This window comes from Sarcophilus harrisii, chromosome 2 (assembly GCF_902635505.1).
Source record: "Sarcophilus harrisii chromosome 2, mSarHar1.11, whole genome shotgun sequence".
Lineage (NCBI taxonomy): Eukaryota > Metazoa > Chordata > Mammalia > Dasyuromorphia > Dasyuridae > Sarcophilus > Sarcophilus harrisii.
Window position 1 is genome coordinate 117,154,707 of NC_045427.1, and position 27,689 is coordinate 117,182,395.

A 27,689-nucleotide genomic window follows, 5' to 3' on the forward strand; every position below is an offset into this window, starting at 1 on the left:
TTATATATTTGGATAGATCTTTATTGAAGACTCATGGAAATTCATAAATGACAAGAGTCTTAGAAGTTGGAAAAGTGCCAAAGTGTTATATTTTACAACTTAAAACACTGAAACAATAGATCAGAGTATCAAAATAAACAAAAAGACTTTATTGATCTCTCAGCTGAAGACAGTACTGTATACATTCAATTTCTGAGCAGTCTGAAAGAGAGAGTGAGAAAATCAATAATAAGTTTTGGCTAGGCTTGTTAACAGTATCACACTACTACTCACTATGTGCCCAACTAAGGATACCAAAATGTTAGAAACAAAAGTTGTTATGCTAAAAATAGCATAGCAGAAGTTGAAAGCTCATTTATTTCAACTTCACCATTTTGAGACTAAGGAAACTGAGGTCCACAGACCATATATTCTAAAATCAACAGTGGGACAAGGAAATAGTGAAATCAATCAATTAGTATTGAAATTGCTTCATGAAGACCAACTCTCAAACCATTGATTCCACACTCTCATATCTCATAAGTTAGTGCAGATGCTGAAAATGATAAAGAGGAGAATGAGATTTACCATTTAGAAACTATAGTGTTGATTACCTAGAAATCAGCTGCAAACCTAAATATTCTAGTGTTAAAATGGTCACTTACTTGTTTAATCTTCATAAAGATGTCTTTAGACTACAGCAACAGTTAGCAATTTGCCTGAAGGCCCTAGGAAAAAACGATTTGGGGAACAATGTATAATTTGAAAGAGAAAAAAACCAGCAAAATTGTAGAGGAGATAGTTTCTCTTGGGTGCTCCTTATTTTTTCTTTTTAGGTGTGTGGTAATAGGGGAGAGTGCTAGATGTAAAATCAGGAGAGACTTGGCTTTTAATTATTATTTAATGCCATGGATTTCCTGAATATTAGGACTTAGAATGTTACAGCCAGATGGTACCTTAGAGATTATTTCATAGATGAGGGAAGGCAAATCCAGAGCAGTTAAATGACCTATCCAAGGTCAGACAGCTATTAACAAAAGAACCATTTTTCTTTGTTGTTGCTGTGGTTAGGACAAGATGTATAGGCATATAAAAACTAACCTTGTTCCAAGGGGTTTGAAAAAATAGAACATCCCATTTGTCTGAAATTGTACCAGATGACAAGAGGATAAGTCTGCTTTTTAAGAAAGACTGGCTATTTTGTTACTTCCTGCCTCCTGAACTGCAGGAGTAGTCATAAAAACTCAAGATTGTTTCTTACAGAATATCATATTTCAAGAACTCCAAAATATAGAGGAAGAGAGTGGGGCACATGTGTTTTAAACAAAAACCACCTGAAGGATCATCCTGTAGATGTATGAATATCCAGCATTTTCCTTTTAAAGATGGGAAATCTGAGGCCTGAAGGGATTTCAATGTTTTCTTTTTGATAAAAGACACTAATGATATAGGCTGGAATAATATCTAGGAAAAAACCTTCATTCCTTAATTTATATTCTGATCATCATAGAATTAAACAGAAGAGCTAAGCAATGTATTTTCTTAGCTGGGTGTATTCTGAGCTTTTTTTTTTTTTTTTTTTTTTTTTTTTTGTATTGACTGAACATTCTGGGGGGGTAATCTACAGCAGTGTTGGCCACTCTATCTTGGCTGCAAGCCAGAAGATCACCAGAGAAGTTATGAGACATCCAACATAAACACAAAAGGTAAAGAGTGAACCCCAAAGGGCCAGAGTCTCATGGGACCTGGTCACACTTACCCAGCACTGGAAATGAGTCAGCCCTGACCCAGCACAGCTACAGAAATTTAGAGGAAGTTAGACAAGCTCCTCCTTATCCTAAAAGCAGATCTCAACTTTAAAAAATGAGAAAAAAAACAAAGAGAACTATGACTGCAGACAGTTTTATGGTAAAAGAGAAGAACAGATTTCAAATCCTGAGGAGACTAAAAGCAGACTGTTTCAGATGAAAGCCCAAAAGGTGATATAACCTGATCCCCATCACACCAGGCTCTCCTAGAAGAAACTAAAAAGGCTCTTTAAAAAAAGCTAGAAGAAAAATGGGGAAACGAATTGAAAATTTTGCAAGAGGGTTTTGAAAAGGCATATAACTCATTAAAAGATAGATTTGATAAAATGGAAAAAGAAAACAACTCCCAGAAAAACAGAATTTGTGAAACAGCAAAAGAAAATAATTCCTTAAAAAACAGAATTTGTGAAATGGAAGAAAATAACTCCTTAAAAAACAGATTTTTTTAAATGGAAAAAAATTCCATAGAACAAAACTCATTTCAAAATTCAATTTGACAAATACAAAAAGTTAAAAAAAATGAAATGAATAATTCACTAAAATTCAGAACTGAACAAATGGAAATGAATAACTTAATAAGACAACAAGAATCAGTCAAGCAAAACCAAAGAAATCAAAAAAATAGGAAAAAATGTAAAATACTTAATTGGGACAACAACCAACCTGGAAAATAGATCTAGAAAGACAATCTAAGGATTATTGGACTCCCTGAAAACCATGATGAAAAAAAGAGCCTAGGCACTATTTTTCAGGAAACCATCAAAGAGAACGGCCCAGATGTCATAGAGTCAGAAAATAAAACAGCCACTGAAAGAATTCACTGAACACCTGCTGAAAGAGACCCCAAAATTAATACTCCAAGGAATACTATGGCTAAATTTCAGAACTATTGGACCAAGGAAAAAATATTACAAGCAGCCAGAAAGAAATAATTCACATACCAAGGAGTCACAATAAGGGTTACTCAGGACCTAGCAGCTTACACCTTTAAGAATCGAAGAGCCTGGAATCTGATATTCCAAAAGGCAAAGGAACTTGGAATGCAGCCAAGAATAAATTACCCTGCTAAATTGAGCATTTTCTTTCAGGGAAGAAGATAGACATTCAATGAAATAGGTAAATTCCATTTACTTCTGATGAAAAGACCAGAGCTAAACAAAAAATTTGCCTTCCAAATATAGAAGTCAAGAAAAGCATAAAAAGAAAAGAATTCTTGAGAACTGTATTTCTGTTATGGGTATAAATAGAGAAAGCATATATAACCTGATTTTACTGTTATAATATAAAAAAGAAACTAGAGGTGGAAAGGGGATTGTAACAGAAAAAAAGGGGAAAGTGGAGGTAAAGAAAATCTATTATAATTGAGAGAAAGAAAGAAGGCAATGAACATTGTGTGAATCTTACTCTCATCTGATTTGGCTCAAGGAGAGAATATTAGACCTATTTGGTTTCAACAAGAAACTTCTCTCATCTTATAGAAAAGTGGGAGTGTTAAGGGAAAAAGGGAAAGGGTAGACTAAATAGAAGGGAAAACAGAAATAGTAGGGGAAAGATTTAAAAGGGGAAGGGTTTCTAAAGGGGAAAGACTGAGGCAAGTAGTGCTCATAAGTAAAATACTGAGGTAGGGGAAAGATTTAAAAGGGGAAGGGTTTCTAAAGGGGAAAGACTGAGGCAAGTAGTGCTCATAAGTAAAATACTGAGGTGGAGGGAAAGGGGAAAAGGAAAGAGAAAAATATAATTTGAGGTTAATAAGAGGGCAGGAAATACAGAATTAGAAATACAGAATTTTGACTATAAATGTAAATGAAGTGAACTCTCCCATAAAACATAAGTGGTTAGCAGACTGGATGAAACACATTTAAAGCAGAGCAATACATACAGAGGTAAAAGGCTGGAGTAAAATCTATAACATTTCAGGTGAAGTGAAAAAAAAGCAGGGGTAGACATTCTGATGTCAGATCAAGCAAAAGCAAAATATATGCAATATGCAATAGGGATGAATGGGGCTGATTGGATGAAGTATTTCTCAGTATTGTCACATGATCTCTTTTCCCAGAACTTTGGAACCTTGAGAAGTCATTTGTTCTCTGGAGGAATGGACTTTGAACCTGGAGATGCAGGAAGTTGCAGGAAGTGACATGACCCGTGGGAACCTGCATTAGTGATCATTGGTCAAGGATGATTATTATCCAATGAGAAGGTTTGAGTCTTTTGCTTTTAAATCCTGGACAAGCTGGAAGCAGGTCAGGTTTCAGGAGCACATGGTGGGAATTGGGATGGCTCCCATGTGTGTCTGGGCCATTCCCTGCAGGGATTAAATAAATGCTTTCTCTTTGTACCTGATGATATCTCTGATTAGCTAAATGGATTGAGAAAGGAGTCTTGCCACCCAAGCTCTCCCACCCAGGGAAAAACTGGAACCATTCCCAATAAGATCAGGAGTGAAACAAGGTTGTCCACTATCACCACTGCTATTCAATATCATATTAGAAATGCTAGCTTTGGCAATAAGAAAAGAAAAAGAGATTAAAGGAATTAGAGTAGGTAATGAGGAAACCAAATTATCACTCTTTGCAGATGATATGATGGCATACTTAGAGAACCCCAGAGATTCTACTAAAAAGCTATTAGAAATAATCCACAACTTTAGCAAGTTGCTAAATAGTTTCAATATACAAAATAAATCCACACAAATCATCAGCATTTTTATACATCACTAACAAAACCTAATAGCAAGAGATACAAAGAGAAATTCCATTTAAAATAACTGTTTATAGTATAAAATATTTGGGAATCTATCTTCCAAGGGAAAGTTAGGAACTAAAAAAGCAAAACTACAAAACACTTTCAACACAAATAAAGTCAGATCTAAACAATTGGAAAAATATCAAGTGCTTGTGGATTGGTCAAGCGAATATACTAAAGATAATAATACTTCCTAAACTAATCTACTTATTTAGTGCTATACCAATGAAACTCCCAAGAAACTATTCTACTGACCTAGAAAAAAACAACAACAAAATTTATCTGGAAGAACAAAAAGTCAAGAATTTCACGGGAACTAGTGGGGAAAAAAAAAAAAAAAAAAAAAAAAGCAAATGAAGGTGGCCTAGCTGTACCAGATCTAAAACTATATTATAAAGCAGTGGTCATCAAAACCATTTGGTATTGGCTAAGAAATAGACTAGTTGATCAGTGGAATAGGTTAGGTTCACTGACAAAATAGTCAGTAACTATAGCAATCTAATGTTTGCTAAACCCAAAGACCCCAGCTTTAGGGATAAAAATACACTATTTGACAAAAATGGCTGGGAAAATTGGAAACTATAGTATGGAGAAACTAGGCACTGACTCATACCTAACATTATATACCAAGATAGGATCAAAATGGGTTCATGATCTAGACATAAAAAATGGTATTACAAACAAATTACAAGAACATAGGCTAGTTTACCTCTCGGATCTATGGAGGAGGAAAAAATATGTGACCAGAGAAGAACTAGACATCATTATTGATCACAAAATAGATAATTTTAATTATATTAAGTTAAAAAGGTTTTATACCAACAAAACTAATGTAGGAAAGATTAGAAGGGAAGCAATAAACTGGGAAAATAGTTTTACATTCAAAGGTTATGATAAAGGCCTCATTTCTAAAATATATAGAGAATTGACTCAAATTTATAAGAATACAAGGCATTCTCCAATTGATAAATGATCAAAGAACATGAACAGACAATTTCCAAATGAAGAAATTGAAACTATTTGTAGTCATGTGAAAAGATGCTCCAAATCACTACGATCAGAGAAATGCAAATTAAGATAACTCCGAGATACCACTACACACCTCTCAGATTGGCTAAAATGACAGGAAAAGATAATGATGAATGTTGGAGGGGATGTGGGAAAATTGGGACCCTGATACATTGTTGGTGGAGTTGTGAATAGATCCAACCATTCTGGAGAGCAATTTGGAACTATGCTCAAAAAGTTATCAAACTGTACATACCCATTGACCCAGCAGGGTTACTACTGGGCTTATATCCCAAAGAGATCTTAAAGAAGGGAAAGGGACCTGTATGTGCAAGAATGTTTGTGGCAGCCCTCTTTGTAGTGGCCAGAAACTGGAAAATGAGTGGATGCCCCTCAATTGGAGAATGGCTGAATAAATTGTGGTATATGAATGTTATGGAATATTATTGTTCAGTAAGAAATGACCAACAGGATGATTTCAGAGAGGCTTGGAGAGACTTACATGAACTGATGCTGAATGAAATGAGCAGAACCAGGAGATCATTATACATGGCAACAAGAAGACTACGCAATAATCAATTCTGATGGATCTGGCTCTTTTCAACAGTGAGATGATTCAGACCAGTTCCAATTGTTCAGTGATGAAGAGAGCCATCTACACCCAGAGAGAGAACTATGGGAAATGAGTGTGGACTATAACATAGAGTTTTCATGCATTCTGTTGTTGTTTGCTTGTATTTTGTTTTCTTTACCAGATTTTTTTTTTTTTTGTTGATCCAATTTTTCTTGTGCAGCAAGATAACTGTATAAATATGTATACATATATTGGATTCAACATATATTTTAACATATTTAACATGTATTGTACTGTCATCTAGGGGAGGGGGTGGGGGCAAGGAGGGGATAATTTGGAACAAAAGTCTTTGCAAGAGTCAGTGTTGAAAAATTATTCATGCATATGTTTTGTAAATAAAAAGCTTTAATAAAAAAAGAAGAAAAAAAGAAATAACCTCTCAAGAAATATAAAATCTACTTGAAGAAACACATATACAAATATACAAAAATACATATATACTAATATTTTTATATATTTATACATATGAAAAATAATATATTAATGTACATATATATGCATGTGCATGTATATTTGTGTACACATAGAATAGACCCCTCCTTTCTTATTCTTTAAGCTGACTTGTTCAGTCTATACTTGTGTCTGGAATTCTGGGACGGGGGGGAATGACAAAGAGGTATATGATACAGATACAACTTGCAACTATCTCTCAGGATCTTAAGGGATAACCCTGAAGAGAGTGTGTGTGTGTGTGTGTGTGTGTGTGTGTGTGTGTGTGTGTATATGTGTGTGTATGAAAGAGTAGAGATATTCTACTACTAGTTCTCATCTTAGCTCTTGAGTGTATTTCCTATTTACATGAAATCAGTCACCATGAGACCTTTAACAAACAGAAAACATTTATATACTAAATGACAAGAGAAAATAATAATCATAGAGGTGATTAGCCTTATTATGATGCAAGCCATCTGCATCCAGAGAGAGGTCTGAATACGGATCACAACATAATATTTTCACCTTTGTTGTTATTATTTCTTAGTTTTTCCTTTCTCATTTTTTTTCCTTTTGATCTGATTTTTCTTGTGCAGCATGATAATGTGGAAATCTGTTTTGAAAAATTATACATGTTTAATCTATATTTGGATTACTTGCATAGGGGAAGGGGAAGGTGGGAAGGGAAGGAGAAAACTTTGGAACACAAGGTTTTGCAAGGGTGAATGTTGAAAACTATATTTGTATGTATTAAAAATTAAAAAGCTATTTTTTAAACTAAAAAATAAAATAATAATTATATGTATTCAAAAAAGACAAAAGCAAGATCAAAATATTTCTATTTATAAACGTGGCTCACATTGTCCCATCAATACCCAGAGTTCATGAAAGAATGAACATACACATAGAAAAACCTAGCAAGTAGTCACAAAAAGTAAGGGAACTCATCAGCCTAAAGCAACTCATGTTAGGTGATAGGTCTTATACCCTTGTTACCCTAGGAATAATCTATATCCACAGGAAGCTACTTCTCTACTAGTTAATACAATACTCTTCAGTTCCTTGCCACTCTACTGTTGAGCAAAGCCATTCCTCTCCATCTTTTGAGTAAATAAAGCAGTGATGAGCTCTTTTCATCCTTAGACCCCCTTAATAGGACACAGAGGAAAAAGTCTTCTGCTCTTTCAGATACCAGAGAACCATGAGCCAAAGAACAGCCATGTTCTTCAGATTTGCAAATGTCAACATATTTTGTCTACCAACTCCAAGCTGAGCAAAACAGACACTAAATCTATTATTTTCCTCTCTCTCAAAATCAAATCACCCAGAACTACACCCTCTTCCTCATCCTTTTCACCCTTTCCCCCTTTCCTCTCTCTCTCTTCTCCCTCCTTTCCTCCCCCTTTCCCTTCTCCTTCCCTTTTCCCTCTCTCCTTCCCTTCCTTCCCACCCTTCCCTTTTTCCCTCTCCCTCCCTCCTTCCCTTTTCCTTTTCCCTCTCCCTCCCTCCCTTCCTTCCTTCTTCCTTCCCTCCTTTTCCTTTTTCCCTTCCTCCTTTCCCTTTCTCCCTCTCTCCCTTCCTCCCCATCTGTCTGTCTGACTCTCTATGGATGACACTAGAGAGCAATAAGGCACAAACTTTCACAGATCAGCAGGATTCGATTCTATTCCTATTGGCTTTGGGCAGCTGCTATAGCCTTTCTCTAGCCAGTCAACAAAGCAGTACATTTCCCATCAGCATGTCCCCAGCACAGCCACTGAAGAATCAAAGAGCTCAGCTGAAAACCATCTGTCTTCCGTCCTTGCCTTCTTGTGACTCCTCCAGGACTCAGCTAATGCTCTTACTACCTCTCTCTTCTTAAAGCTCCTCCTATGGCTCTTAGATCTTCCTGTTCTCAAAATTAGCTACTCCTTTTAGACAGTGACTCATTTTTATTATATGAGGTAAAATATAGAAAAAGAAATCTGTCAAGTATGAATTCAAGCAAACCCCAAGACCCCAAACAGTTATTTGAGCCATGATGTTGTCATTTGACATTTAAAAATCTTAAAATGGTCACATGCAAATGAGTTAGTGAACAATATGCTGAAATTATCATTACCTCACTCATTGCTCTACCTTCAAATAAAGCCTTTCAGTACATTCACCTGAAGGGACAATTCTCTCACAAATCCTTAAACAATCTATTTTTCTCCTAACATTTTGAGAGATTTTATTCCATAAGGAGATCATTTTTCAGCAAATTGTTTTATTTGATAGGGGCAGCATTATTAATAATATATATATATATATATATATATATATATATATATATATATGAGTGTGTGTATGTGTGCATAATACACACACACACACACAAGTATGCATATATAGACACAAAAATACAATATGTAAATTATTTGGATTCACACACATTTATATATATTCAGTATAAACATACATACATGTTTATCTTCCATTTTCTCAGGCTTTTTACATATTTTTAATCTATTTTTATTTTTTTTTTTACATATATCTATTTATGTTGTTTCTCCATTAAAGTGTAAATTCCTCAAGGACAAAGACTTCTTGTTTTTTGCTTTGTCTCTATAGCATTTAATACCATGTCAAACATAATAAGCACTTAATATTTTTCAGTTTTAACTGAGAGATATCAATATGTTGCCTTTAGATTAAAGGTTTTAAGGAGAATATTTGAAGGCTTGGTGATGCTAGGGAAAGAAACAAACATAAGAGCATTTACACTTACTGTTCTGCAAACTAGTAACATTTTTTTTTCTAGACTTATGCTACTGCATTAAGTACAACACTGTGTGGAATAGATAATATTATTTTTAAAGATTTGCCACAGACCATGAGAGCCCTTCCACTTAAGATTCAGCATGAATCAAAGAAAATTAGAATATAGATGCCTACCCACATGCAGCTAGTTATATCATATCAGAGTCAAATTTAGCCAACATAACTATCCATCTGACTTCACTCTAGAATGAGTGTTACTATGATTCTGATTAGAGCAGATAAGTAAAAGAAAGTTAAATTTGAGGATTCTGATGTGATATAGTCTGAATATTTTTAATGATAAAGTCTCTAAATATTAAGTTCAAATTTGACTTTTCAACTTTTCTAGTATCCTCAAATTCTTCCTCTTTCCTGGCTCTTCCTTTTTGCCTTCAAATATCTGGCATCCTTTAAAAAGTTTTTAATTAATTATACTTGATGCTAACATACTATTGCTCTCTTTCTTGAAATCTGGAAGCAGAAAGACATACTATCTTGAAGTTTCATATCCTCAAAAAGATCTCAGAGGTTTCGGGTTAGTCGGGTTATGGTTAAGTTTCATTTAAGGCCTACTATGTACAAGACACCATGGATGCAAAGACAAATAGTCTGCCTTTAAAGAATTTATATTCTATTAGGAGAATAACACATTACCCAGATAAATTAAAAAAAAAAAAAAGGCAATGGGGAGAGAGGGAGCTAATAATTATAAGGGTAAAGGAAGACTTCATGGAAGAGGTGGCAAAAGATAATCTTTGAAGGAAGAGAAGGATTTAAAGTAGAGATGAGAAAGAAGTTTATTTTAGGCAGGGGGGAAGATAAATGTCCAAGGTAAGAGATTGAATATTGTGAGTAAGGAACCAAGTTGTTCATTTGGATGCAACTTAGCAAGCAAAGTGATTAAGTGAAATAAAGCTATAAAAGGTAAATTGGAGCTAGATTATAGTAGTTCTTAAACGACAAGCTAAAGAATTATTTAATCTGAGAAGAATGGGGGACTGAGCAGGGAAGTGACAATCAATTCTGTATGTTGAAAATATCACTTTGGCCCTTATAGGAAATGATTTAGAGGGGGAGAAATTGGAGGCAAGAAGACCACTTAGGAGGCCATTTTAATAGCCCAAGTAAATATGATAAAGGTATCAATCAGGGTGGTGGTATATGAATGAAAAACAAAAGAAAGGCTTACACATCTTAGCAACTAATTGGATGCAGGAATGAAGCAGAAAGAAGAGAAAAGAAAATTAACTTCCGAAACCAAAGATATCAGAGGTCCCTTCCAACTTCTAAATCTCATGATCCTATCAATCTTATTTTTTATCTTTATTATGAACATTATGGCTCATCAATCCTCATCTTATTTTCCCAATTTATTAACCTATTTTGATTTCACTTGCTCCCCAACCAATGCTGAATAGTATGGTTGGCCCCTGCACTCACTCAAAACTCTAAAGTTAAACCCAAGAGATTGTCCATATTTTTAATACCATGATCATTTCCAATTGATTACTTTTAGAAAATAGGAATGCATCAAGTCCACTGACTCCTCAGTTTTCTAATTCATGTCTTTTCCAGTCTGGCTGCCACCCTGCTAATTCAATTTCTCATTACCTCTAATCCGCATTATTGCAGCATCAGCCTGTCTCCCTTTCTCCAGTCTTTTCTGCCTTACTAATCTATCTTCTTCTTTGGTACTAGTTTAATCTTCCTGATGCACATAGGATTCTGACCATTTGATCACTTTTGCCGATTAAAATCTTTCCATTAACTTCCTAATACCTGACAAAAAAATGCAACTCTTTAAATTGGCATTAAAGACCTTTCATAATTTGGCGACAAGCTATCTTCCCGGCCTTACATTTTATACCACTCTTCTATTAAATACTCCATATTCTAGCCAAATGGACTACTCAGAATTCCCTCAACTTAGTTTTTCTTTTTTTAAATGTCTTTCCTCACATCATCCCCTTTATTAAAATAATTTCTCCATTGTCTTGAGTGCTTTTATTTCTATCTTTACTTGACCAAATTCTATTAATCCTTTAATGCTATTTCTTTCACAAAAGTTTCTTAAGCCAAAAGTGATCTCTTCTACCTTTTTGAACTCTGTATCCCTTCTTTGTGTAGTCCAGGCGTGGAATTCTGAATTTACATTGACTAGATTCAGTCTCATGTACACTTTGTGGCTTATTATACTTGCACTCAGAGATAATCTGGGAAATACCTAAGTATTTGCAAATGTATATAAAAGGATCATTCAGATTCTATATAAGCACATGGCCTAACAATGCACACATTAGGGTTAGCACAACCTTTATTCCATATTCCACAGAAAATGCAAAGAATATAAAAGGATTCACAATAATTCATATTTTAAAATCCATATAATCTTTCTCAGATAATTCTATTTTCAAATAAGTTGTAAAATCCTCCAAACTCATATCATTTCACCATGTTTTAGACTCCTCTCAGAAGTAAATCCAACTTGGGGTGGCTGAAAGGCAATATGGTGACATTTCGGTGTGCTCTGCTTTCAGCCAGAGTCTGAGGGATTCTCAGCCTGAAAGGATCACACTTGGGGTTGCTAGACAGGCAGCCTCACTTCCCATTAGATGCACTATCCAGGCAATTACCTATAACAGAAGAGTGAAAAGTCTACTTCTGCTTTTAATCTGGGAGTCGTAAATATATCCACACTTTTTGCTCAGCAAAAGGCAATTAACCCATGAAGTTTTCCTCTTGATAGAAGGCTGGATCCTTGAACCCTTTCCTTCAGAAAGGTGATACATTCTTATACCATCAGAAATCATTTCTATAATTCGCAAATTTCTAAGTATCCTCTAGAATAATTTTCCATATCTACAAACTAAACATTTTTGAGACTGAAAACTTTACCCACCACCAACGCTCAAAATTGTCAGTTGTGATGTCATTTTTCTACTCTGGAAAAATTGCTATTCTTTATTTGTTCTTCTCTATGTACCTCTCACTCCCCCTACCCCTATCCAAGCAATTAACAAATAATTTTCTTTGAAATTTCTCTCCAATTTCTCCTGTTGAGTGCATTTTCATATATATATTCCTTGTTTAGGCATTTGCTACCTCACAAAAAAAATGACTACAATAATATAAAAAAAAAAAAGCATTCTACTTTTTCTCTTAAACTCCAGACACACTGCTTACCTGTCACTTCCCAAAGAACTTTCAAGTGCCATCTGAAGTTTAACATGTCCAGAAATATCTCTCTCCTTCTTTAAGGTATCAACCTGCCAGTTGTCTTTTTATTCTCTTTCCATGTCTATTTACACGTTCCATCAAGTCTACTTGTGTAATCTTTCCCCCATTTGTCCTTCCTTTCTACTCCCATTGCAAAACTCCTAGCTCAGTTCCTCATTATCTCCTCTCTAGATTACTTACCACATTAACTTCCTAAGGGTTTCAATCTCCTCCCTCTCCAGTTCATTCTACATACCTCTGCTAGACTAACATACAATGTGCTAAAGGAGATGATAGATACAAAAATCACCATTATACAAGAGTTTTTTTTTTTTTTTTTAAACAAAAACTACCCCTGCTTTCTCTTAGGGTCCCTTCATCTTCTCATATCCAGGTATCATGCTGACCCCTCCTCTCTACCAAACCCTTGTATCAAATCAGTAGTAAACTCTTATTAATCTTTTTATTCACACAGACATCATCCTAGTTCAGACCATCATCATCTCTCAGAAAGACCTATATAATTTCGTCCTAATCAGTCATTCTCTTCAACTTGGATCTTCCCTCTTGAACTTTTGGAAGTTCTGGGAAAGCTGATTTCCTTAAGACAGAAACTTACTTGGGACCTTCCCCACTCACTCAAAACCTGGCACTAAACTGGACAAATTACAAATGCCTTAGACTGGTAAGACCTTTGACAACCTAGATACAGCCTGCTTTTCCTGCCTATTCCACATTCCAGTTAAAATAGACCTCAAGCTATTTTTTGAAATGATCATTCCATCTTCTCTCTCCAAATCCTCACTCAAATTGTCCCCCATGAAGCCTTCCCCAATCTTTCCAGTTGCTAGTATTCTTTGTAATATACTTTTCTGTGTGTATAATATCCCACCTTAGAAGATATTCCTTGAGATCAGGGATTGTTTTGGGGTTTCTTTTATTAGCACAATGTCTTGAACGCAATTGTTGTTGTTCCTATCTGACTCTGGGACCCCATTTAGGGTTTTCTTGGCAAAGAGAAAAGAATGGTTTGCCCTTTCCTTCTTCACCTGATTTTACATATTAGGAAACTGAGGCAAATAAGGTTAAGGGACTTGACTAGAATCACACAGCTTGTAAGTGTCTGAGGTCAGACTTCCCACTATCTACTGTATCCACCTAGTTGCCCTTGGACATAATATATTGATAAATGTTTGTCTAGATAGAAAAACTAAGTAAAATAAAATTCAAAACATCATAAGGAATTGTGGTATTTTAGTTCCTTCCTAGTATTTGAGTATTCTCAAATACATATAAGAGATAATCAGAGTAAATAGATAGTTATCCTAAAGGGAAGACCACTAGCATTGGGAAGACCATTTAGCTAAGGAAAAGCTTCATTACAGCTCCTGGTTTATAAAAGATGTCTGAGGTTTAGACAGGTAGAGAAGAATAAGAATTTCTAGAGAAAGGAAAAAGCCAAGGCATGAATACTTCAGAAATAACAGTAAACTATAGAAAACAGTGTTTTCTAAAGATAGACCTAGATGAGACTAGTCCCTGCACTTGAGAAGTTCACAATCTAATGGGGGAGATGACACTTAAATAACCAAATACATATAAGAGATAATCAGAGTAAATAGAAGGTTATCCCAAAGGGAAGACCACTAGCAACTAGGAATTGAAGGGAATAGAGGTGAGGTGCAGGAAAGGTCTCCCGTCTTGAAGGAGGCTAAAACTTAAGGGGACAGAGCATTCCAGGTTTGGAGAATAATCAATACTGTGTCATGTTTGAGAAATAGAGAGTCTGTAGAGAGTACATCATAGAAAATATGGAGAATAATGGTAAGAAAGCTGAAAGAACCCAGACTGTGAAGTACCATAAATGCTCCAAAGAAGAGTTTTTATTTGATCCTAGAGTAATAAGGAGATAGTGGAACTCATTAGGGGTAAAGGGGAAATCCAGCTGAATGGTTGAGGCAGATGAACCAGTCAGCTTCCAGGAAGCAAATACAATGAATTATTTTGGACATGTTGAGTTCAAAGATGCTTTTGGAACCTTTGGTTTGAAATGGCCAAAAAGCAGTTAGGTGATTATGGGACTAGAGCTTAGGAAAGAGACCAGAGCTGGATATAAAAATTGGGGAATCAACCTTCAAAGAGCTTCACAGAAGCTGATGATATCACTAAGAAAGATAATACAGAATGAAAAGAGAAAAGGGCCTCAAACAGAGCATAGGGTATATACTAATCTGCTTTGGGACTTCTGGCTTTTTCAATCATGCTTCCAAGTTCACCACCATCCCACTCCACTTTTCAGTTTTCTTTTGTTTGTTGTCTTCCCCCATTAGATTAGCTCTTTGAGAGCAAAGCATGTCTTTTTTTCCCCATATTTGTATCCTCAGCCGTTAGGACAGTGCCTGCCATATAATAAGTGCTCAGTAAATGTTTATTGGCTGATTTCTTTTAGTACAGGAAATTTTTCATCAGAAGCTTCATATGCTGATGAAATTATGGATCTGGTCCCCAGACCCAAAAAATAATAGGATAAACAAAAAGCAAGCAATGGATGCAAAAGAGTTTGGACTATTTTGTGGGTAATGAGCAGAATTGGAAGTTGTTTTGTTTTTTTTCAGTAAAGAATGTATGATCAGAGATGCAGTTTATGAATAACAATAGCCTTCAAGACTTAACTCAAATGGTATCTCTTCGGTAAAACTTTCCCTGACAGACATAAAAAGCCTCTTCCTCTGCTCAGTTCCCGTAAAATTTTATTTTATTGGAATTACTTTTTATGTTATATTAAAGTTATTTTTATATCTATCTCATCTTCCCTGCCATACAGTTAGGTCCCAATTAATACAAATAATGAACCCTCTGAAATGTCCATTTATCTGAATTCACACTATTTAAAGTTATAATTATATAAGATATGGTAATTGATTCCAACCCTATGAAAATGTGCAGTTCAAATTCAAAAAATACAACACAACTTATCTTTATTGAAATGCTCCCTGTCCTTATGAAAGTTTTAGTATTTCTTATTTCTTCCACAATCAAGGGCTAACCCTTCCAGCTGGCATTCAAAGTCTGCCATAATCTGTTTCCACTAAAGTTAGCCAATTATATCATCTATTTCTTCTCTACACTATTTTCTGCTAGATTATAAGTGCCCAGGGCAACGATAACCCCTACCAACCCAATAACTTACTAAATGTCTACTAGGAACAAGGCTTTGGTATTACAGACAATGAAAACCAGTTCCTTGCCTCAAGAAATTAATATTCCATTATGGAAAGGGAACAATACAGCACATAAGCAGATATATTCATTTTCAAACCTCAATTACCTTGCAAAAGTATTTAAGGTAAATCATCAATAAATATCCACTGAAACAAATATTGGTTCAAAATAAGGAGAAATATCAGGTTTGCATAGAAAAAGCTCCCCAAGGAATCAAAAATTGATACATTACTTTTTGGTCATCTTTGTATCTATAAAAACAACCAGATTAATTCTCCTCTTTGAACCTAAAGTGCAATGAAAATATACCAAATAGATTACTTAAAAAAAAAAGTCTCCCTTCTCCCTACCCTAAAATAGACACTACAGTATCTTCTATGTGATTTAGATCATTTGAGTTTCAGAGATCCAAAAGAACTCTTCCTAGGACTAGCCAATTGCTTAGTTTTCTTGGATTTCTCTAGAGAATTAGAGATTAGGAAAAAGACTGTTTTAGACAATGCATAAGGCTAAGAAAGGCCTTGCTAAACTATTAATTATATAGCACTAGTGGAACTTTCCTTAATTCTGAATTTTCACCAGTTCAAACTCATATTTCATTTTAAATCAATGACTGATAAATAACAATTGTAATAGCTAGCATTTACATAGTACCTTAAAGTGTGCAAAACATTTTACAAATATTATCTCATTTTATTCTCACAATTTGTTATCCCCACTTTACAAATGAGGAAACTGAGGCAGAAGCGATTTGCCCAGTCATACAGCTGGTAACTGAACTCAGTATCTCTGAGAACCAACATTCCAACCCCTGCTCCACCTAACTGCCTCTATGATTAAGATACAGATATTATTCTCAGAATTAAATGTCAACGCCTGGCAGGAAAGTTAATTCATTACCTAACAAGATCCAGAAAGCTCTAGACATGTTAGAATTAAATCTGAACCTGATCAAATGAAAATCATTTAGAATAAAATGCAAAGTTTTCTCCTTTTATAACTTTTCAATACAGAGTAGCAAAGGCCTCATTAATTGCTGTTTGCCTAGGGGAAAAAAAATAATCGATGTTTTAGTGGACTGGAACCTCATTATGAATCAGCAATGATATGGCAACTGTAAAAGCCATCATGGTCTTGGACTGCATTAAGAGTATCAGTTTCCTAGAGTATTTTGGCATTGTCCCCGCCAGGCTCTGCCCTGGATTACTGTTTTCAGTTCTGGGCGGCCTAGTTTAAGGAGCAATAAACTAAAGAGTGTTCAGAGCAGGTGAACCACGACATGGAGGGACTTGTGTTCACAGCGCATAAGGAATGGTAAGACTAGAGGAGAGAAGACTTGAGCGGGACCTGATAACAGGGCTGCTATATGTAAGGGGATTTAGACCTTTTCTGTCTGGGCCCATAAGACAGAATCAGAACAATGGGCAGAAGTTACAAAAAAACCAATTCAGACTTTGACTCCAAAATAGGTATTCCTTCCTGGTTTGAACCATGATTGTGCTAGGCCAGGAACTAGAGATGTAACTCATTCCTGATCGTCAATTTGGGAAGAAAACCCTTAACATAAACATTGCCTATTTTACCACTTGCTTAAAGAAAAATTTTCAGGTTTTTAAATCTGACTTTATTTATGAAAGGTACCAAAAATGTAAAAAAAACCAAAAACTGTACATTTGGGATTTTCTTGGCAGAGATACTGGAGTGGTTTGCTATTTCCTATTTTATCTCATTCTATACATGAGGAAATTGAGGCAAATGGTTAAGTGATTTGTGCAGGATCACACAACTGATAATGTCTGAGGCCAGATTTGAATTTAAGAAGAGTTTTCCTGATTCCAAGTCCAGCACTCTATCCGCTGTACCACCTAGCTTCCTTCCTAGTCTTATTTCTGCTGTTAAGTAGCTCCACAGCCACAGGAAAATCACTTACTGTTTCTGCATCTGTTTTTCTAAAGGAAAAGTAAGGGATAAAAAGATTTCTTACTTCCCCTAAAATTCTACCCATCATAGATTGTGCTTATTTTTATCCTGGTATGAATCCATGTTCCCAATTATCACCCTGTATGGAGAGAATGACAGGAAGGCAAGCAGGAGATGAAGGGAGGTGATCCCCAAATAGATTATATCAAATAATTTTTTAAAAGAAACACGGTTTAGAAATGGAATTCAATTAAGGGAAAAATGACAATGAAATCTTTGTCATTTAGAGAGTATCATACCTTTACCTCAAAGTCTTTGGTATCTTCTAAAATCTCACGAAGAAGACGTATATATTCAGTTGCTGTTTTAAGAATATCAACTTTGTTGGGCTTCCTGTCTTTGGGAAGAAGAGGCACAATGGCCTTCAACTTGGAAAATCCACGATTTAGATTCTTTATCTAGGAAACAAAATTCAGAATTTAAATATTTACTATGTACAGAGCCTTATTCTGGCTGAAGCACAAAGCTGAGATAAGACAGGATTCATGAGCTCGTGGAGCTTACAGACTAAAATGGAGCAAACCACAAACAGCTAAAAATATTATATGTGGTACCTGGAAGTACCCCTAAGCTTGAATATCAAGTCCCTCAGACAAGACTACTCATGGTTCAAAATACTCCTCACTGATATGGTTACTTTTAAGAATCAGCTAGGGCACACAATTAACCTTTGGCATGTCATTTTTTGGAATAATTAGAATAATAAAACATCTCTCTCATAAACCTGGAGTTGCAAACTACATACTACTGGGGAAAATGGATACACATAGGCAACACATGTTTCATGGGCATTCATGAAAAAAATGTGTCAAATACATGTATGGAAGGGTGACTCATACCTTTTGTGCAGCAAAACCATTGATGTTTTCCTACATCATCATCCTTTTCCCACCAAGAGTATTGCCCATGTTGGCAGGAACCCCTCTTGGTATAAAATTTCCATTTGTCACTTCATGGCTACCAGGAAACTATAAGGCATGGGCCCAATGGGTATGTGTCTATAGAGTTTCTCTTCTCTGAGATTCTTTGTTCAGTTTGAAGGCTGGCTAATAAGTTGTTTTTTCAAGAAAAGAAGGAGCTCTTATGCTCCTTTAGGTTAAAGGGCTAAGGCTTAAAAAACATGTACAGTTTAGAAAATCAGTAGTCTTTCATTCAACCATGATTAAGCAAAAGTCCATTTTTAGTGTGTGGGAGTGGGGCAACTTTTTTACTTTTTCCTTCCTGGAATAGCTAGTCTAATTTATTTTTCATAGTCTTGACTAGGCAGCCTCTCATCTCTAGCAGGAAATTTTTACCTCTTTATAACAAATGATAGATATATTTCTAGCTAAATATCCAGTGCCCACAGCTTCATGTTTCTTTTTTAGATTGAATTTCCTAGTGGGCAACACCATTCTCACTTAAGGGAGCTTCTATATAATACCTCATTTTTACTTTCTGAAGGCTAGAATACATTAAATCATAATGCACAAAGAGACTATTTGTCTAACAACTGCCATAGGATCTAAGGTTCAGGGTCCTGATTTTTCTTAGTTCCCAAACCCTTTCTATTCTTTCTCTCATGTGCATTAGTAAGCATAAAGACAAAGCTAAATTCAACACTGGGGATAGAGAGTTGGGCTACAAAGCCATTCCCTTTCTTTCTAGACTAATCACATATTTGCCTTTCATATGTATGTGACAGCAAAATCTTCTGAGATTTGAGTGTGGTCTTACTTTTAGAATATTTCAGAGAGAAACAAAATAAAGCCTCATGTGACGTCTGTGGGGAAAAATAAAATAAAATGCACTTGGAATTTGAATATATTCAATATTTCAGAGCCTATTGGAATAGTAAATAGACCAAAATAAAAAAAAATTAAAGCAAGTATTAGCAACTCATTTAATAGTTAATTCTGATTAGATACCCAAAGATATAGACCTCAAAAATACATATATATACACTATTGGGAGGAAAATCATGGTTAGGAATTGGAACCCAAAGTGGAAAGGTAGTGTATATATATCTTAAAGGTTTTCTTAAATAAACTATGACTTGAATAAGTGCGATAAAACATTTACTTCAGAACATGAGGATCTTCCTGTCCAAAAGAAAAGACTCATATTCTGAAATCAGAGAATCTTCTGATTCCAATACTAGAAAATCCATAGATCAATCTTTTAAAAATTCACCTTTTCCAATATTCTAAGCTGATCATTCAGCTTCTTCTCCCCGCACCCCCCACCCCCCCCAAAAAAAATTTATAACTATTAAATTCTAGTTAAGAGTAGCAGCTTGGTACAGATCTTGGGGGGCTAGTCTTAGAATCAGGAAAATCTGAGTTTAATTCCTTCCTCTGGTTCTTTCACCATAGGCAAGTTACTGGACCTCTAAGTATCACGGGCAACTCAAGGTTACAGAGTAGTTTCCCAAAGGCTTTGGGTAGAAGGAATATCACACTTGAAGTTAACCATAATGAAGAAACCATGTCAGTCCTAAGAAAACAAGCCTACTTTATTTCACTAAGTTTGTTCCCACCCTGATAGCTTCAGAGATGATTGTAAACTCCTTGAGGGCAAGAACTTTTTTGCCACAATATCAGACCCAGAGGAGGCACTTAAATGTTTATTGATTGATATTCGGTAATTATCATGCTCTCCTTAATAGGCTTATCCCCTGATAAGGGAATCCCTTTTTAGTCTTTTTCCTCTCACCGGACTCTTTTTCCTTTCCAAAGTGGGATAGAATAGAGCTTCTCTAGATATTGATGAAAATAATTGTTAAAAAAAAAAAAATAGGGAAGCAGATTGAGCAAGCATCTAAATGTCAAACCCATTTGTAAGCGAGGCCACCCAAGCTGACAGCTTTTAATGCCTAACCCAGATAACTTATCTGTAAGTGCTGTTTCAAAGTTATTGTGACCAGTTGCAGATAAACTGTTCAAACACCTACAGGAAAATGATGTGGCCCTGGGGTATGAAATAAAATTTCTAAGTGACTGAGCGTGACTATCAGACCATGCTAGTTCTCCAAGGATTTGTACCTTGGGATAATCCTATAATCCATTGCCAAGACTTACTTTGGGAGCTCTTCTTGTACACAGACAAGTTAAAGAAACAACTCAGTTAGAAAGATGTCCATTTGCCTCCATAAGATTTGGAAGGCTGCTATATTGACACCATAGGATTAACTTATTTCCAAAAAAGGAAATGCAATACTCTATTCTATTCAATTTCATTGAGTGTTTGCTGTGGGGGTGAATTACAGAGGAAAGGGGAGCTGTGGCAGAAGCACACCCAGCGGGGTACCAGAACACGAGCAGCTCCATAATCAGAGTAAGCATTAAGTGTGGGCTGAGAAACTCAAAAAAAAAAAGAAAAAAAAAAACCCAACCCACACAGCAAACTATTTCCAAGGAAATTCTGGGAAGCATTTGCACACCCACCTCTGTCTCCCTCCCACTCTTCCTAAACTAGCTAACAAAATACTCAGGCAATGGCAACAGTGGCTCTTCAGAATTCAGTGGCTCTACCCCGGGTGGGTAGAGAGATTGGCAGGATGTCTCTGTCCACACTTCTGAGAAATATCAGTCTTTCGGGGCTATTTCTGAGCCCTCTCAGGTTCCCAAAGGGAGAGCTGTCACCGACTGGCCAGACAGCTGGCTAAGCGTGCGCATCTGAGAGCGCTACCAACCAAATCAAGGACTCCTGGGGCAAAGGGGGAGAGAGTCCAAGCCCGTTTTGTTTTTTTTTTGGGGGGGTGTCTCTGAAATTCATGCTCTGGGTTTGGTCATTGAAATGAGTTTAGCTTTAGACTGCTCTGTACCTTTTAAAATAAAACACTTAAAATAAATGTAGAAAAGGGGGTGGTGGGCAAGGGGAAGCCAGTCCTCTTTCCATTTCCTTCGCTCGTTGACTCCTCACTTTACAACATCCCAAGGCACAGCGGTGCAGAGGGAGAGGAAGTGAGAAACTGAGGGCCTGATTTTGGGGGGGAGGCAAGGGCTGAGAAGGAGGCGACCCGTGGCGCCCAGCGGGAGACCCTCACCCGCTCCCGTTCCTTGGCGTTGGCCACCTGCCGCCTTTCCAGCACCTCCTTCAGGTCCTCCGTGGAGGTGTAAGCGCCCGACGGCTGCCTCTTCATCCGGCTGATGGCTGCTAACTGGGGCCGGGTCCCAAACTGCTCCCTCAGCACCTCCTCCAGCATCTCTGCCCGAGGGGTGGCCAGGAAAGGCGGGGAGAGATGCAGGGGCCCGTCCATGACACAGAAAGACTCCGGACACTGACCCCGACCTGCGGGCATCAAGCTCATTTGACGCGAAGTGGGGGAGGGAGCCAAAAGTCCTCACCTGAGAATGCTCAGGCAGGCACGTGTGTGCTCACCTGGGCAGCCGCACGGGATGCCCCAGTGCAGTGGGGGAGGGAGCACACACACTCCTCAGCCCCCAGCCTCCCTGGGGAGTAGAAGGAGGGGGCGCGCAGGAATCCGGGGCGCCCTGGTTGGGGGGAAGCCTAGCGGAAAATCCTGACGACCACCTTTGAACACTCAGATCAGTCACAGCTGGTCAGCTATTTGTGCACCGCTAGAGAAGGCCAGGAGCATAAGGAATGAATTCTAAGGCTAGTATTTTTTCCCGTAGGTTTAATAGGAAGGAACCTTGGTACCCGCTCTTCATTTTACTGATAAGCAAACTGAGGCACCCAGAGGAGAAGGTTGCTTTCTCAGATGTTATAAACATAGAAAAGCTCCATCAAACATGTCTACAGCACCAGATCCTAAATGTACAACGTGCATCTTAAGATCCTCTATTCCCCGTCCAGTCAACTTTCTACCATCCCAAGCATTGCATGTCAACTCTTGATATCCACAGTACGACATAGAGGCAGGTTAGTGCATTGGGAAGAATGCTGTCTTTGGTGTCTATAAGACTTGGGTTTAAATCTTATTTCTATTGTTGAATTTTTTGTAGAGCACAGCGAAATGCCCAGAACAGCCCTTCAATTAATGCTTATTAAATAAATGAATGAATGGATGGATGAATGATGAAAGAGGATAAGAGCCCTATGTTCTGACAGCATGAAGGAAATCACCATTTTGGAGAACAAGTTGTCCTCAAAGAGAACCATGACCTCAAGGAGATGACACCACAACATACAAGAGAAGAGGTGAACCTAACAAAGTAGTAGAAAAAACAGTGGATTTTGGAAGAGATGATCCACTTTGAATTCCAGGTTTACTACTCATTATCCTAACTGACACTGGGAAATTTTTTTCCTCTCTTCAAGCCTCAATTTGTCTTCCAGCTTTAAGGTCTGTATCTGAGTCTATGACTGCTTCTGAGCTCTTTAGTGTGGCTCCTGATCTCTGTAGAAAAGGCTGTATTTTAAAAATAGTACATAGAAAATCACAGAAGGAAGTTCAAAAGGAAGCACAAAACAGTATGGCAGTTTTGAAAGTAACACAGAAATTAATCTATATATATTTTTACTGAATCAAGTAGTATGAAACGGAAATTCACAGTTTCTTAAAAAAAATTTATTTTGAGATTCTGATGTGTCTGGGAAAAATTTTCTCTCACACACTCTCTCTCTCCAAAATGAAAACAAATATAAATTTAAAAAAGGATGTGAGCCTCTTTTTCTACCAAGGATCACAAGCCCACAAGAGGATGAGAGAACAATCTAATATGCCAAGTAAATAGCAATTTTGATTTCAGTTTTGGGAGTGGGAGGTCCCAGGAGAAATATAAATATATAAATGAACTTTTAAAATGTTTAAAACAAGCAGCATAATATTAATAAATAGATCAAAAACATAAACTTCTGACCTCTTGGAATACCTAATTTCCCTCATGTCTCAGTTCAAGCTCTTCACTCTATATAAAACCTTTCCTGACCTTCCCAACTGATTAATACTCTTAACTGCTATCTGCTCACTTTCCTTATTTGTAAAATGGGAATAATAGTAATACTAACCTTTCAGGAGGATATTGTGAGATTAAAATGAGACAATATTTGTAAATTGTTTTACAAACTTTAAAATTCTATATAATTCCTAGCCATTATTGTTATCTCCCCCTTCAAAAAATGATCTTTCATTTACATTTATATATTTTGCACATACATATATATTTTGCGCATGTTTGTTTTTCCCATTGGGATACAAGCTTCTTGGGAACAAGACTTTTGAAGAGTCAGGCACTTATTAGGTGTTTAATAAATGCTTGCTAATTGATATGTGCATTTTCACATTATTAATGAGATGAAGAGATTCAATATTCAAAAATATTGAAGTTCCAGATAAATGTCACAGTGTCTCAAAAGAATTCACAGGCTCAGATCCACCTCCAAGTCAAGGAGCAAAGTTTTATTATAATTGTGGTGCCAATTAAAGTGGACTTAATTCCAAAAGAGGAAGATAGCAAAGACTAAGCAGCAAGCAGGTAAATTTATGGGGAAAAGTGAGAAAAATGTACATCCTAGAGGTGGAGTTGTCAGGTTTTTCCTTTGTGCACAGACACCCTACCCATAGTTCATTGGGGTAAACTCACTTGAGGGAACTTTCTGGGGGAATGTGTCACATCCCTAGGTCATGTGGAAGGCATCCAATTTTGCACTGTGCCTGCATTAACTTTAGGCACCTCATTATTGATGCTCATTAGTTCTAAGCATCCCGTTATGACCGGCCAGCAGGCTGTAATCTGACAGCCTTCAATCTTTTGAATTCAGCCTCTTGACTATACAAAGCAAGATAGTCTAAGGGAAGAAATACATCATTCCTAAATCAAGATCCCAGGGTCTGTACTACATCATTCCCAGGGCCAGATAGCCTGAGGATTATTACTACATCATTCCTGAAGGCTGTACCTCATCAGCATGGGCTGTTGAATTGAAAAAGTGTCAGTAGGAAGGGGAGAGGAAGAGAGAGGGTCAGGGCCAGATGACATAGTTACATAGAAACTTTGCTTAAAAAGAGAAGAGACTTACAAGAAATCATAGACAATGAAAGATACAATACTAGAAGGAAATAGATTCAGAGAAATTTATATGAAAAAGAATTGAGTTATCAGAGGATCACAAGCCTATATAAATTAATAGGATGGCATGAGAACCAAAAAAAGCTAATGTGATTTTTAGGCTAGAACATTAAAAAAAATATTGTGTAATGTTCAGAATAAAAATAATTATAGACCAGGTAGATATCATCTTGGCCAGATGACATCTAGATTAGTTTCACATTTTCACACAAGCATTAGTTAACAGGGTGGCATGAGAACCAAAAAAAACAAAAACTAATGTGATTTTTAGGCTAGAACATTAAAAAAAAAGTATTGTGTAATGTTCAGAATAAAAATAGTTATAGACCAGGTAGACATCATCTTGGTCAGATGACATCTAATATACTGTATTTAAAGCTTTACATTTTATGAGCAACAATGAGAAACTAGAACACATCCTAGAGAAAGGATTATCAACATGTTCTAATGCTAGAGTTCTGAAAAGCATGTTCTCAAGCTTCTGGAAAGTAATGATTTTCTATTAAATTTACCTTATTAAATTATTTTCTCTTTGAGGTAAAGACCTTAAAATACACAGTACATGTAGTAAGTGTATGTAAAGGAAACATGGAACTGAGACAATTGGCAACCCAACTTTATTTTTAGAATATTAAAACAAAAGCTTGCACAATCACTGGGGTTATTTTCAGAAGCATTTTATAGGTTGAAATCATATAACATAACATTAACAAACTAGAATTAACTATTTGGAAAAAGATTCTCCCCCACCCCCAAAAAATATTAAATCTTTGCTTCATCTTTTTAGGCAAAACAAACTATCATCAGAAATTTAATTAGAAATTTTGAGAAAATAGATGGCATTGTTTATGAATTCCATCTTTTGTTGTTATTCAATAGTCAGACTCTTTATGATCGATCGCATTTGGGGGTTTTCTTGGCAAAGATCCTACAGTGATTGCTATTTCCTTCTCCATTTTATTTTACTAATTTGGCCAGAATCACACAGCTAGTGTCTATTTACAGTAAAATTTCAACTCAAGAAGATGAGTTTTCCTTAATCCAAGCCCAGAACTCTATCCATTTCACCACCTAGCTGCCATCTTTAGAACCTCACTTTTCAAACCTATTTTAAAAAACCATTCAAAGATGCAAGAGAAGATATACTCATAATAATGTTATTATTATTATATGGAATATGTGGAGAAAAGTAAATCCTTTCTTATTTTATAAATACTACCTAAGCTCCAAAGCATTAAGAAAAAGACCCTGCTAATTCATGCTACTGAAAGTTCAAAAAACCACATATAAATGATCAAACAAAATTTTAGAAAAATGAAAAATTGACATTAGTGACTCAAGTAAACAATTCCTTGGAGAAAGGAATAACTATACCTTCATAGTGAGGAAAGTCAGTATGCAAGGGAAATACAAGCTTGTGGTCCTGAGTAATTATGATATGGGAACTTTAATTATGATATGGGAAATAACTGAAAATTATGTTTAATGAAAATACCAAAGTTTCATTGATGCCAGCAATCTTTTAGATCAGTGGTGTCCAAAACTTTTTGATCACCTCGTCACTAAAAATGTATTAAACTTATACCTTAATATGTTTATAAATATAAATAGGTACATATACAAATCATAATCATATACATTATAAAACTAATAAAAATGGAAATTAAAAGGATGAAATAATATTTGATTAAAGAGTAAGCAGAGAGTCACTAGAATTTATTGAGAAAGGGAGCGATATAATCAGAACTATGTGGTGGATGGAGAAGTTGGGGAGAGACTTCAGTCAGAGAGATATGAGTTTGAATGAGATTAATGGCTCTGAGTAGAAAAAAGAGAATGGATGACAGAAATGTTAAGGAAGTCTTGACAAATATTTGACAGCTGATTGGACCCTGTAGGTCACAGAGTGAAGATTTGAATATGACAGTATGGTTATGAATCTCAGTGACTGAAAAGATAGTTGTGCCCTTGACAATAATAAAAACATTCAAAAGTGGAGTGAATTTGAAAGATGATATGATGAGATTTTGTGATGTGAATTACAGCCTATCCATGTATACTCATCTGTGTAGTTTTAATCCATAAAAAATGAAATGGGGGGGGGGGAGGATAGGAGGCAAACTAGAGCTATTACTTATTATTATCTTGTAGCAGGCCAATTCTGGAAACACGGAGGTCACTGGAAAGTGCCTGCTACATTTCAGGTAATGGGTTGCAAAGTGTGGGTATACTAGAATCACAGGAGAGATCTAAACTCAGTAGAAGAAAAGAGGTAAGGAGCTTACACAGTCATAGGACATAGAGTTGAATGGTTGGGTTGGCAAATACCCTTCAATCGGATTTATGGGGAGGAGGAAAAGAGATGCAAACCATCCTCTGACTTTCCAATTGATTATCCTTGGGTTCCTGTCCTGGCTACCTTGGTATCATGCTATGACCTCTTAGGAGCTGGTTTTACTGGATACAGACTGGACCTGTGGATTTCATTTGTATAGAGAACTCCCTAGATGAACAATCTCCATTAATGAAGGTGGAGATCTTCTCTGTAACTTATAGTTTTAAAGAGATGCCAAGAAAACTGAAAGAAGTTTTTATACAGGACATGGTTGAAGCAGGAATTGAACCCAGGTCTTATGGTACCTTACCTCTCTTAAAGAGGCTGATCCAAAGACCTTCTCTCCTCTACTTGTGCATTGATTCCCCCAAGTCAGAAAGCACAAGTCAAATCTGCTCTAATTTTCCCCAGTCAGCTTCACTATCTGTACTTCCTGTCCTACATTTCTATGGTCCTACCTGCCTGAAGGTCTTCCCTCCCAGACAGAGTCAACCTTCAGCTTCTGCCTTTTAGATAGAAGTTTCTCAGAGGCA

At 36.3% G+C, this 27,689-nt stretch overlaps 1 protein-coding gene across 4 annotated transcripts; it reads right to left on the reverse strand.

The window, feature by feature from the left end:
• On the reverse strand, positions 1 to 27,689 carry FIGLA (folliculogenesis specific bHLH transcription factor). 4 transcript variants are annotated; one of them, XR_004231742.1, is made up of 4 exons: positions 27,615 to 27,689; positions 18,051 to 18,203; positions 645 to 707; positions 1 to 201 (listed from the first exon to the last, which is right to left on the reverse strand). XR_004231742.1 is itself a non-coding variant. In XM_012539951.2 (4 exons), the coding sequence occupies exons 1-3, from the start codon at positions 22,094 to 22,096 to the stop codon at positions 687 to 689; spliced, it is 444 nt and encodes a 147-aa protein (XP_012395405.2). In that variant the 5' UTR covers positions 22,097 to 22,130; the 3' UTR covers positions 1 to 201; positions 645 to 686. The 4 variants fall into 4 exon arrangements, 1 of the variants encoding a protein (XP_012395405.2); XR_004231743.1 differs by having other exon boundaries at positions 18,045 to 18,203; XM_012539951.2 differs by lacking the exon at positions 27,615 to 27,689 and adding an exon at positions 21,833 to 22,130 and having other exon boundaries at positions 18,045 to 18,203.